The sequence below is a fragment of the Rhizomucor pusillus genome, assembly GCF_041956525.1.
Source record: "Rhizomucor pusillus strain CBS 183.67 unplaced genomic scaffold VTP01scaffold_4, whole genome shotgun sequence".
Taxonomy (NCBI): Eukaryota; Fungi; Mucoromycota; class Mucoromycetes; order Mucorales; family Lichtheimiaceae; genus Rhizomucor; species Rhizomucor pusillus.
Window position 1 is genome coordinate 1,685,623 of NW_027192146.1, and position 11,330 is coordinate 1,696,952.

General features: G+C 47.1%; 5 protein-coding genes across 5 annotated transcripts; 2 read left to right on the plus strand and 3 right to left on the minus strand.

Moving 5' to 3' along the window:
* Window positions 1–40: 40 nt before the first annotated feature.
* Window positions 41–2,868, plus strand: VTP01DRAFT_8005 (uncharacterized protein; the record flags this gene model as incomplete). Its single annotated transcript, XM_069387080.1, has 3 exons — window positions 41–1,239; window positions 1,292–1,725; window positions 1,787–2,868. 3 exons carry the CDS (start codon window positions 41–43, stop codon window positions 2,866–2,868), a joined length of 2,715 nt encoding a protein of 904 aa, XP_069242470.1.
* Window positions 2,869–3,023: 155 nt separating this feature from the next.
* Window positions 3,024–3,823, minus strand: VTP01DRAFT_8006 (uncharacterized protein; the record flags this gene model as incomplete). Its single annotated transcript, XM_069387081.1, has 5 exons — window positions 3,024–3,167; window positions 3,229–3,362; window positions 3,431–3,479; window positions 3,540–3,623; window positions 3,689–3,823. The coding sequence occupies 5 exons, from the start codon at window positions 3,821–3,823 to the stop codon at window positions 3,024–3,026; spliced, it is 546 nt and encodes a 181-aa protein (XP_069242471.1).
* A 1,069-nt stretch (window positions 3,824–4,892) lies between these two features.
* On the minus strand, window positions 4,893–5,294 carry VTP01DRAFT_8007 (uncharacterized protein; the record flags this gene model as incomplete). The annotated part of the gene is made up of 2 exons (XM_069387082.1): window positions 4,893–5,119; window positions 5,195–5,294. 2 exons carry the CDS (start codon window positions 5,292–5,294, stop codon window positions 4,893–4,895), a joined length of 327 nt encoding a protein of 108 aa, XP_069242472.1.
* Window positions 5,295–5,782: 488 nt separating this feature from the next.
* On the minus strand, window positions 5,783–7,669 carry VTP01DRAFT_8008 (uncharacterized protein; the record flags this gene model as incomplete). The annotated part of the gene is made up of 6 exons (XM_069387083.1): window positions 5,783–6,701; window positions 6,754–6,909; window positions 6,969–7,199; window positions 7,270–7,339; window positions 7,428–7,492; window positions 7,563–7,669. The coding sequence occupies 6 exons, from the start codon at window positions 7,667–7,669 to the stop codon at window positions 5,783–5,785; spliced, it is 1,548 nt and encodes a 515-aa protein (XP_069242473.1).
* A 2,625-nt stretch (window positions 7,670–10,294) lies between these two features.
* On the plus strand, window positions 10,295–11,325 carry VTP01DRAFT_8009 (uncharacterized protein; the record flags this gene model as incomplete). Its single annotated transcript, XM_069387084.1, has 4 exons — window positions 10,295–10,379; window positions 10,435–10,596; window positions 10,677–10,936; window positions 11,005–11,325. The coding sequence occupies 4 exons, from the start codon at window positions 10,295–10,297 to the stop codon at window positions 11,323–11,325; spliced, it is 828 nt and encodes a 275-aa protein (XP_069242474.1).
* Window positions 11,326–11,330: the final 5 nt, after the last annotated feature.

Genomic DNA, 11,330 nt, shown 5'->3' on the forward strand with positions numbered 1-11,330 from the left:
CTGTGAAGAGTACTACGTAAGCCCATATTGGCTTGCTTCAATGGAAGCGGCGAACGGGTACGGATATCTTTCCGGTCTTTACCATCGTCCGCATCATTATCCGCCGGCACGCCGACGACGACGCAGAGCTCCATCTCTTCCTCCTGCTCCTCCTCCACTGCCGGCAGCAGTGCAACATATTGTTTCTCCTATGCCGCCGCCGTCGATCGATGATTACTATGCACACGATCCACCTGTGCGACATCATCGGCGTCGCCGCTCCTCCACCACCTCTAGACGATCTGAAGTTTCGATCCCAACCACGGTATACTATCAAGAAGAAGAGGAGAAGCAACAGCCGCGGCGGCGGCAGCGGCCTCGTTCATTCGTTGACGAACAACAGCCAGTGTCGGCTCAACCACCACGTACTCGCAGACTCTCGGCGCCTCTAGAATATGAAACCATGATTCCACGCAAACCCGTTCCGAACATTGACGCTTTAACTGACCGACTGTCGGCCTCCAGCGTGTCTCCACAACCGCCGCCGCTGGACATTCCACGTCCATCGCGACCGCTTCAGCTAAAATCGCCGCTTTCCACGTCTTCATCGTCGACATTGTCTGCCGGCAGCAGCGGCAGTAGCAGCAGCAATAGCAGCAGCAGCAGCAACGGCGGAAGTCTCTTGTTTGAGCTTCCGGCCACTGCTGCTGCGTTGCATAACCAGCGATATTACTCGTCGCCCATCTCCGATATTTCGACGACGGCGTCGAAATCTTCCAGAAGCCTCGTTGTTAACAACAAATGTAACAATAACAATAACAACAATAGCAACAACAGCAACAAAAAGCAGCCGCGACAAACTCGGCGTGCATCCTCGATGCCCGAGCGAAAGAACAAACTCAACCGTGTCCATTCGGCGTTGCCGACCATGTACAAACCCGGCGGAGAAAAAGAGCAAATCGAAGAAGATAACGTACAAGAAGAGCAAGACGAGGAGAATGAGGAAAAGCTCGTCAACCAGCCAACCTTTTGGAACCCGCGTCTCGAACAAAATGTAGCACCGATGCGACGTACGTTTTCACGCCGGCTCCGTGGATTTTTGCTTCCACAGCGGATACGCGCTGAAGGGGATGCAGCGGTGGCCACGTCGCACGCCGTCGATCGTGTGTGGAGCGTCGAGCGCGCAAACACGCCGCTGCAGCCTCGAGCAGGTAAATCATGGTCTTGTCCTGATAAACCGAATCCTTTCCAGATACTCGGGTATGAAAAATCGACTAGAAAAAAATATCAAGTTCACTAATTATGTGCATAGCCATACAATGCCTGTAGCCGACAACTTGGGTTTGGAGTTTACAGAATCTGACTTTGAGCAGATCGATGCATACGCTGCCAATGTCAAGCAGCGCGGACCTATGCTGACAACTCAAGTGCTTGCTCAGAAATTCCTGGCCCGGCCGTATAGACGAGACCTATACAAGATTCGCTCGATATTTGTGTGGATCATGCAGAACATTAGTATCCAGGGCAGCGACAACAATTTTACAAAGTTACGAAAAGCAATGATGATGCGGCGACAACAACAACAACAGCAGCAGCAGCAACAGGCAGCTTCTCTTGAAGAGACTGCAGAGTCGGTCCTGTCCTCGCGATGTTGTCAGACACCGCTTGGACTGGCAAAGCTCTTTTGCGAAATGGCCACCGCTGCAGGCATTCAGGAAACAACAATCGTCTATGGATACATGCGAGGTAAAGTGGTATATATGTTATATATTTTTTTCTGAAATTAACTATATAACATTAAATCCAGGGCTCAAGGACTCATTGGAAGCCGCGATTCTGCCAAATGGGTCGCTTGCCGAGAACCATGTTTGGTGCTCTGTCAAAGTGGAAGGCGAGTACCGATTTGTGGATTGCTGGCTTGCTTCACCGTCCAACCGAGCAAACAATGATGCAATGGTGCCTCACTGGTTCCTATGTCGACCTACCGACATGATCTACACGCATATGCCCAGCGACGATCATTACCAATACCTCTGCCCACCTGTCAGCATTAATACCTTCTTTGCACTCCCTTTTGTCACAACCGAATACTTTGCATACCATATCCGTGTTTTAAACTTTAATCCAAGCCAATGCGACCTCAAAGACGACCAAGTATGCCACATTACCCTGCAACTCGATCGGGAAATATCGTGCTACGCTGAAGTAGAGACACGATCGCAAAGTAGTGCGAACCACACGCAGGTTGTCAAAACACGAGCTTTAGCGCAATGTACGACGGATCAAAACGCTGAACGTATATGCAAGATCAAGGCAGTGCTTCCACCGGATCAATGGCTTGGATGGCTAAAAATATACGCCGGACGGAAAATGGCTTCTCAAACGACATCGTCATTAACGACCGTCGCCTCGTCATCATCGTCATCGTCAGCAAGCAGCAGCAACCATCATGCAATAGCAGCGGCGGCGGCACAAATGGCACACAATCCACAAAAACTCGTTGTGGAAGCGCAGAATTATCCGTTGGCCATGTGTTTCCGACTAACGCACCACCAACCAACAACAGACGCTGCAGCGCATCGTCCCTTCGATTTTGTCCAGCTGCATGCTTTGCAACAAACCTCTGACGAGTTTTATATCCAGGAGCCCCAGTGCTACCAGCTTTACCCGTTGCATTCATATAATTTCTGTGTCAAGAGCGAGCAGTCCCACCACAAGCTTGCTATCAAGAGTCCCAACGGCAAATTGTACAAACTCATGTATTACCCGCAGAACCACACGTACAACGGCAGTCTTGTCATTTCTGAATCTGGTACGTGGTCCCTGATATGCTTGTTAAATCACGCTGGGGGGTGGTACGTCGTTGCGACTTGGATCTGTAAATCATGAAAACGCAAGAAGGGGGAAAAAAGAGAAAAACTCCATAAAGCTTGAAAATACTACTATCTGTTATAAATGCCAAATAAAGGTATCGTATGTACATTGTTGTAAGTAAAATGCATTGCATAACTCTTCTTCTTCCTTTCTGCCAATTTGACTCTCATCTAAATAGGCCGATTTCTCGCAGCTTGTTCGCGTACACGCCGCTCATATTCCACCTTGTCCTTTCTGAAAAGCATATATGCATCCTGCTGCGCTGGACTTTCCGGGTTAGGATCATTGAGCAGATCCTGGATGCCGAGAAGAATCTGTACATAAAGACCAACGTTTTAGCGATCTGATTGCATTTATAAAACAACTCGCGCTTGCCTGTTTCAGAGTAATTGCTGGTTTCCACCCTTCGTCTTCGTTCAATATGGATAAGCAGACGGTGCCTGATGGATACACGTTCGGATGGAACAAGGGCGGGGTAAATTTGCATTTTGGTGGTTTACTTGGATAATCTATATATTATACACAATTAGAATTTCTGTGTGCGTGTTTGACCCCACAGCCCTGTCGAGTTACTTGCCTTCAGGAAACATGAGCGTTAGTTTGTACACGCCATTTTCCCAAGGCGTCTAACAACAACTTGAGAAACTGGATCAATAAAATAACAGTTAAGGCTAAAGTTCACTTACGCCATCCTTGCCAGGAATGCCACAAGTCCAGTTCATGAGATCAAGCGAATTGTCAGGATTCTTTCCAGGTCGTGCCCAAAATCCCTAAAAGCAATGCCGGATCAGCTTGTGCCGTGTGCATGACAACAAAGTAATGGATCGAGACTTACGTGTGGGTGGTCCTTCCGCCACTGTTTGCGTTCTTCCATCAAGCGACCGCGTGCAATGCCGGAACTCATGTTTTGCAAAGAAGTGCTGAAAGATTCAAAGATCGAGAAAAAGAGCGAGACCCAGCGCTTAGGCATGGCCACGGAGCCCAAAAAATAAAACTCAGTGCCGCCTCGACGACGGACGATGATGATCCTGTGTCTCTCGAAGGATAATGCACGCAGGTCGAGCCAAGTTACAGGCAAATAAGCAAGTGTCAATAAACGTAGCAATATTCACTCTTTTGCTACTTATTGCTATGTTCACAACAGTGGCGATTTGGAGAGTGTGAGAATGCGCCTTTTTTTTTTCAAAGGATGGTGCTCTCTGTAACCATGCCTTCATTGATGTCTTTCAGTCTCTATTTGCGAAAAGAATCTAGGATGAGTGCATCCAATATACATGTTCGGGCGGGTCTTTCCCCGTTATTACATATCCTTTGCCAGCGGACATAGCAACCATTTGCCATCATCGCCGCGCTTTTATCTGATTGTGCTCGCCGCTTCTTCTACCATGCATACATCAGTATGTACTTGTTATATAATCTCTTTCTAGATAGTGATGGCTTCTCCTGTATACTTGGAAAACAAATGCAGGTAAAGGAACTGCGCTTTGCTTTCAGTGTCATTGTCGCATTAATTGCTATAGCTTTGTTACCACGGCAGCAAAGTATTACAACAGGACTTGACCGTCTAGGTGGGAACACAGTGTGTGTAACACGGGTTTTCCAGGGACAATTTCCTTGTACGAGTTGACAGGCCGCATGCGTGCTGCTGCTGCTGCTGCCGCCGACTCCTCGTGCGCTGGTGCTGCCTTAGCAAATGGTAATCATTTTTCACATTTCACACACACAAGCACTCAAGTAATATACTTTATTCTTCTCTCTCCCACAAGGAGGATAAGCTGCTTCCAACAATTGAGCGTTTCAGATTAATCTTACTGAAGACAATTCTCCGTTTCCCGCCGCCCGCTCCCTCAGACCGACAAGCGACCGTTCTCGGCCCCTCCGGGGCGGGGGGGGGGGTTTTGTCTTAATGTTTGTTTCCATGTAGTAATACACTGTTCCTTGGAAAAAACCACAGAGCGAGAGATATAGGAGAGAGCTGGATGACAAGTATGTACATGCAAAACGTGATTTTTTCCTTTTTTAAACTGCTATACAGTATTCTACATGGATGCATTGTATGTTTCTGAGCACCGTGGCAATACACTGGGAGCTTTTTTGCCCTGTCCTCCTCGAAGCAGTGTGCTTGCGCGTTTGGTCGCTATGGAGGGTGCACGGTGGAGTTGTTTAATCGGGGAGGTATTGTTTGCTCGCGATGGAGGAGGAGGTAGTACAGTGTCGGGTGCATAGTATACGCCGTCATGGTAATGTCGTTCGTAGTATTCTTTATCTGCTCGTGCAAGTTGGTTGGTTGATTAAGAGGTTTGGCTGGCGAGTTGCTGGTTACTTTGTATTTATATACTACCTCTGGAATCATATTCAGGCAGAAACGATCGTCGCTTCGTATACTTTTCAATCTTCCACATCTCATATTGGTGCTTTATCTTGTCAATGATGCCAACCATTGTCAATAAAGGAGCGACTGAAGAAAAGGGGGGGAGTGTATGTGTGTAGGGCGGCAAAAGAGCAGGCAAAACAGGAAAGAATGTTAGAAAGAAAAGAAGAAAAGGAAAAAAAAAGCGGAGCAGTTTAGGATGGGAGGCGGCAGATCTCTTTATTCATCTCTTTTTGTCTGTCTGTCTGTCTCTCTCTCTGTCTCTTCTTTTTCCTGAAACAACAATCAACAATTGGGATACAAAACACAGCGAATGAAATGACGCTGGTTACACAGCAATGGGAGCGGGGGAAGAACAATTTACCGTATATAACATGCGTGATGTGTTTGGGAAATCTGTACATACATGACAACAAAAAAAAAGGGAAAAAACTTACACTACAATCAGTGGGGAGATGTGGGGCATAGGAGAGAGAAAAAAATAACAATAGAAGACCACCAAAATAATGTACAAGAATTTAACAACCGCCTTTTTGTCTTTTTTGGCTGCGCGTAGGGTTACGAAGAAAGCAGATGCTGTATAGGAACACGGCCACCGGGGGTTCCTGGAGGACTCGTCGGCGGTACTGGGGGCTTAATAGGCTCGAATGCATGGTGGTGGTGGAAAGGCACATCGGCCATGATAGACCGCAGCGGCGGTAACCGGCTACCGTGGTCACTGCTGTTGTTATGTATTGCATGGTCCGCAACAAGCGGCGGAGGAGTAAGTTGCCTAGATACCAGGCTACTACAACTCGGACTCGCCTTGTCGTAATGGTAGCTGGATAAGTCTGTCTTTGGTGGGGATTGGATAGCGTTCAGCGAGGAGGTATAGTAATGACTGGCGATGGTCGAAGGCGGAGGGGAAGGTATAGAAACGCTGGATGTTGATGATGAGTATTCCGCTGATACCGGTGGCAGCTGCTGTTGCGGGCTGTTATATGTTTTGCTCGGCCACGGCGCCGGTAAGACCTCTCGCACTGCCGAGAATGCAGACGTCGAAGACGAATGGTAGGCTTTCAGGGAAGGAGGCGTGGTAGTAGGATACGACATGGACTGATCGGAAGAAGGATGCTGCCACGGTGATGAAACGGGCGTATGATATGCGAGTTCATATTGGTGATGCTGATGCTGATGCTGGCTGGGTGATGGAGATGGATAATGATCGTTTGCGCTTGATTGTTGTTGTTGTTGTTGTTGTTGTTGTTGTTGTTGTTGCTGTTGCTGCTGCTGCTGCGTGCTTTTCCAGCGACCAAAATGAACATCCTGCTGCTGCGCTGCAGAAGCGTATACGGACAGCATGACTGTACCTCCAACCCGTTTCGTGGAGCGACCGTTCACAGAGCGGTTGCTCGCTGTTGCTGCCGTTGCTGCATTCACCGTTGATGATTTGTCGTCTTTCTGAGCATTTTCTACTTTACGTTTTCGGCCGCTCGCACTATTGACGCAGTTAGCACTGGATATCTACAGCTTGGTGAACCAACACTTACGATTGCAGTCGATGTTCTTTGCGTATACGCATCTTGACACCTTGATCACAGAACATGCGTGATAGGAAGGTAGCTTCGAGAGGTCCCGGAAATCGCTTTGGTAGAAAGACGGTGAAAGGATCAGACATGACAATTTTCCGATTTTGGACCTGTCCCCTACAATGATGTATGGTTAATTATCTCTGCAAGATGCGCTCCGTACTCGGATCACATACTCTACAATCTCGAAAAGGCTGAAATGCAATCTGTATCTGCCTTCCTTCTTGACTGCCAGATCTCCAAAGACGAAGAACCCGCCATCGGAGTTGTCAATATCCCGGAGACGGTATAGAGATGATACCGACGAGCCGGATAGATACTCTTGAGAGGGCAAAAGCAACGTGGCTGGATCGTCTTCCCGGACAAGATTGGCAACAAGAAAATAAAATGGACTTTGAAGGCATTTTCTGAATAAAAATAGGAAATGAGTTTCTACTCGTCCTGTAACAACAATCAATCAAACACAAAAAACCTTACTTGATTTCATCCTCCGAACAGTGGACCCATTTCATTTGCAAGATGGGGGGTGGCTCTATAGGTCGTCGATCTTTTGTCACAGAAAAATTTGGACGTTGTTAGAGACACATACATGTCACAGCAACCCGGTCCAGGTGAGCATCTTGCGGTCTACATACCTCGCTCGTTGATCACGCTCATTTTCGCCCGCTGCGGCTGCTGCCGTATCACAAGGTCGTAAGTTCTGTTGTGACGACGGGGAAAAACAACCGAGGTAAGCAAAACACCGAGTGAAGGAAAATAATCCCACAAACCTTTCTCTCGGAAGATCAGCCAGCGAGCTTGATATGAAGCGGTACGTGCATGCACTGCTGCTGCTGCTGCTACTGCCGCTGGACACGGCGTTGTCAAGGGAAGCCATGGTGGTGGCGGCAGATAAAGTTGATACAGGAACAAGATGAAAAATGAAGGGGGGTTTTGTGAGAAGGGTAGAAAAAGAAGGGAGAACAAGGTTGGAATAAATAATCGCAACGGAAAAGTACTTTCCCGTGAAGCAACGAGCAAGAAGAGCAGGCGAAAAAGAGACTATTCTGGGTAAATTTATTGTGTTTTATGAGCTCGTGCTCCCTTTGCACCAATGAATCCGGTGTCGGAAATGCTGAATATTGGCCCTCTATTTGAATAAATTTACCCAAAACGGCTATGCCAAGAAAAACCCGGATTTGCGAGTCGCCTTAAACAGCTAGCGCCGGTCGAGCGTAGCAGCCCGCCCAACAACAGCCGGTGACGACGATAATGTGTACGTGCCTATGTATGTACGCGATTGTGCTGCCTTCACAACACCTCCCCCAATCTTTCTAAGACTGTCCTTCAACCGCCGATGGAAAAATAGCAGCAAGCAAACATAGTTCGCTTTTTCGCCCGTGCTGCGCGCGCACGCGATCGAAACTTTCCAGTCACGCCGAGCCAAACAATGTGTAAACTTGAAACATTCCATCTTGGATTTTCTTCTTTCCAGAGTGGGCGTTTCGTAGTGATAACACGTACACAATCGAGCATTTCCATGATTCGGCTTCTATCTTACTACATAAATACACAATCTGGCCTGATAAACATGCAACTGAGGTATTTTTTGCCTACGTTACACGAACATTTCAAATTATCTCGAATAGGAGCCCGCTGCTGTACCCGTTCTTTCATATTAACTTGTCTGTTTCTTCTAAAGCAATCAGCTATGTTAATATTCAAAGTGATGCATATGATGATAATTAAACACATCCCAGAATGCGGTAATCATTGTGATTACTTATAAACTGCGGGTCTTACGTAATAGCCCCATCCTGGTACCGTTACCCATCAAGTTCCCATTTTAGCCATTGCATATACTCGCGGCCAATGAAATCGCACCAGCAGGGTTCTGTATCTCTGTAAAAGACAAGCTAGCATTGGAAAGGTCAAAGATCAATAAACATAGATACATATACACAGACGATCAGCCTAAAAAGAGGGAACAGAAATGCATCCCTGACACACTCATCTGATGGATGGCAGGTTCTTTCCATTTTCCAAACCAACGGGGATGAGCAACGACCAGAGACGAAAAACTTGGCCTATCGCCGTTTCGCCGCGACACAGTTTTCCCGAAAGATTTTTAATAGATCAAAGCGTCGTGGTCAAGGGTAAATTTTACCTAGAGAAAACTGTCACTCCTCCTCCTCTAACCCCTATTTGCCAAGATGTTGATCGATTGACTGAGTATTTTACAAGGTTAAAGACAAGCGCAAGCTATTTATGGCACGCACATGGCTGTCCGCGCTCGTTTCCTGCGTCTCCCGTCTCTCGTCGATCGTTGGTAGCTCCCCTGCTTCCAGAAATCAGTTTTCTAAATATTTGGAGATAAAATGTTCATATATCTAGGCAGTCTTTTCGTCTTGTACCAGCTGTGGTTGCCATGATAAAACTAATACATATGATAACTTAAATTCTTAAGACAAACCAGTACAGTGAATATGACTGAACATATGCTCGTGCAATTTTTCTCCTATCAAGACAGCTATCATGATGGCATTTTTTAGACTAGAAAAGCGGATCAGGACAACCGCAATTCATGTCTTTAGGATCATTACATATTATTAGTTAACATAGCTTGAGCTTAGTTCCATACAATGCAGTATTCTTGCCTTAAGATTGATTTACAAAGTTAAGCCGATTTACGTATCAACTGCAAGATGCAAGCGCACAGAACGATAAAATGCATGCAACAGATACAGCAAACAGCAGTGGTACGAAACTAGGACGGGTTGTCCTGAATAGAGAGACAGAAAAAGGATTCAAATGATCCCAGTTGGAAGACATCTTTGATGGCGGTTATGTTGTCTTTCGGCTTGCAAGTTGTCGAAATTTGTCCTCAACGGCGTGGTATTGTTGTATTGAAAGTAATTATCCACGTTCTAGTTTTCAATCGGTTCCACTGCGAAAAACTTCTATGTGGCAGCGGTTGCGTCTAACCACTCGTCATGGCTATGTGGGAAGTGGGAAAAGGAACAAGTTCATTTTGATCGTCATTATCGATAATTCCTTCTTTGTCTGATACGCAGTTGTCCATTTACCAGATACGTATCCAATATTTGCGCTTCACAGCAAGCGTATCCATCAGAGAACCTTCGTCATGACTTTCGAAGAAATGCTTCAAGTCTCCCGGATTGATTGTCTTCGAAAGGCAGAAAGGCGATGCAAAGACCCAACAGAGTCGGAGAAAATCACATGAGCCATAAATCCTGGATATTGATAGCATTTCAGCCTTTTGGCACATATTTGCATATATACAAAATATCATTTAATCAAGAGACAGAGTTTAATAGAATGTTGTCAAGTAGTAGAGGTTAGATTGGAAAGTCACTCCCGAAGAAGCAGTGGGAGGAGTTGCGGGCCGGCTCGTCGGCAGCAATTTGCAAGCCACAATTCCGGGCGCTGGAATAACGTCTGTTGTATATCCGTCTCACGGCTTCGCAGTTCGTGGAAACACATAAACACATTCACTCTCGCAATGGCGGCCATTCTTGAAAAGATCGCAAAGTACGCAATCCCCGTCGGTCTTGCAGTTGGCGGCGTTCAGTCCGCCATGTACGATGGTAAGCAGCTACAACTTTAGTGTGCCCCCCAGCTTCGTTGACACAAGAGTCACAGTCCAGGGTGGTTACAGAGCCGTCATTTTCGATCGTGTGCAGGGTGTCAAGCCTGAATCCACTGGTGAGGGCACTCACTTCCTTATCCCCTGGTTGCAGCGTGCCGTTCTCTTTGACGTCCGCACCAAACCTCGCAACATTTCCACCACCACTGGTTCCAAAGGTATCCTATATTCTTGATAGTAGTAACCGGCATGTAAATATACGAATTGGAAACTGATATTTTGCTGCATCGTCGACCAGATATGCAGATGGTTAGCTTGACCCTCCGTGTGCTTCACCGCCCCGAAATCAAAAACTTGCCCACCATCTACCAGAACCTTGGTTTGGACTACGACGAAAGAGTCTTGCCTTCCATTGGCAACGAAGTCTTGAAGGCCATTGTCGCCCAGTTCGATGCCAGCGAGCTCATCACCCAGCGTGAGGTTGTTTCCGCAAAGATCCGTGAGGAATTGTACAAGCGTGCCAAGGACTTCAACATTGCTTTGGAGGATGTCTCTATCGTAAGTGGTCGCAACGAATGTATGAGTGTGTATTGGGAGTAATGCTCAGACGATTTTCATTGTAATAGACCCACATGACCTTCGGTCGCGAATTCACCAACGCCGTCGAACAAAAGCAGATTGCACAGCAGGAAGCCGAACGTGCCAAGTTCGTTGTCGAGCGTGCTGAACACGAACGCCAGGCCGCTATCATCCGCGCTGAGGGCGACTCCCAGGCTGCCGAGTTGATCTCGCAATCATTGGCCAAAGCCGGTCAGGGTCTTGTCGAGTTCCGTCGTATCGAAGCTTCTCGAGAAATCGCACAGACCTTGTCCGCCTCCCGCAACGTTACTTACTTGCCCAGCAACCGCGGTGACGGCAGCAACCTTCTTTTGAACATTGGTGCTTAAGCATC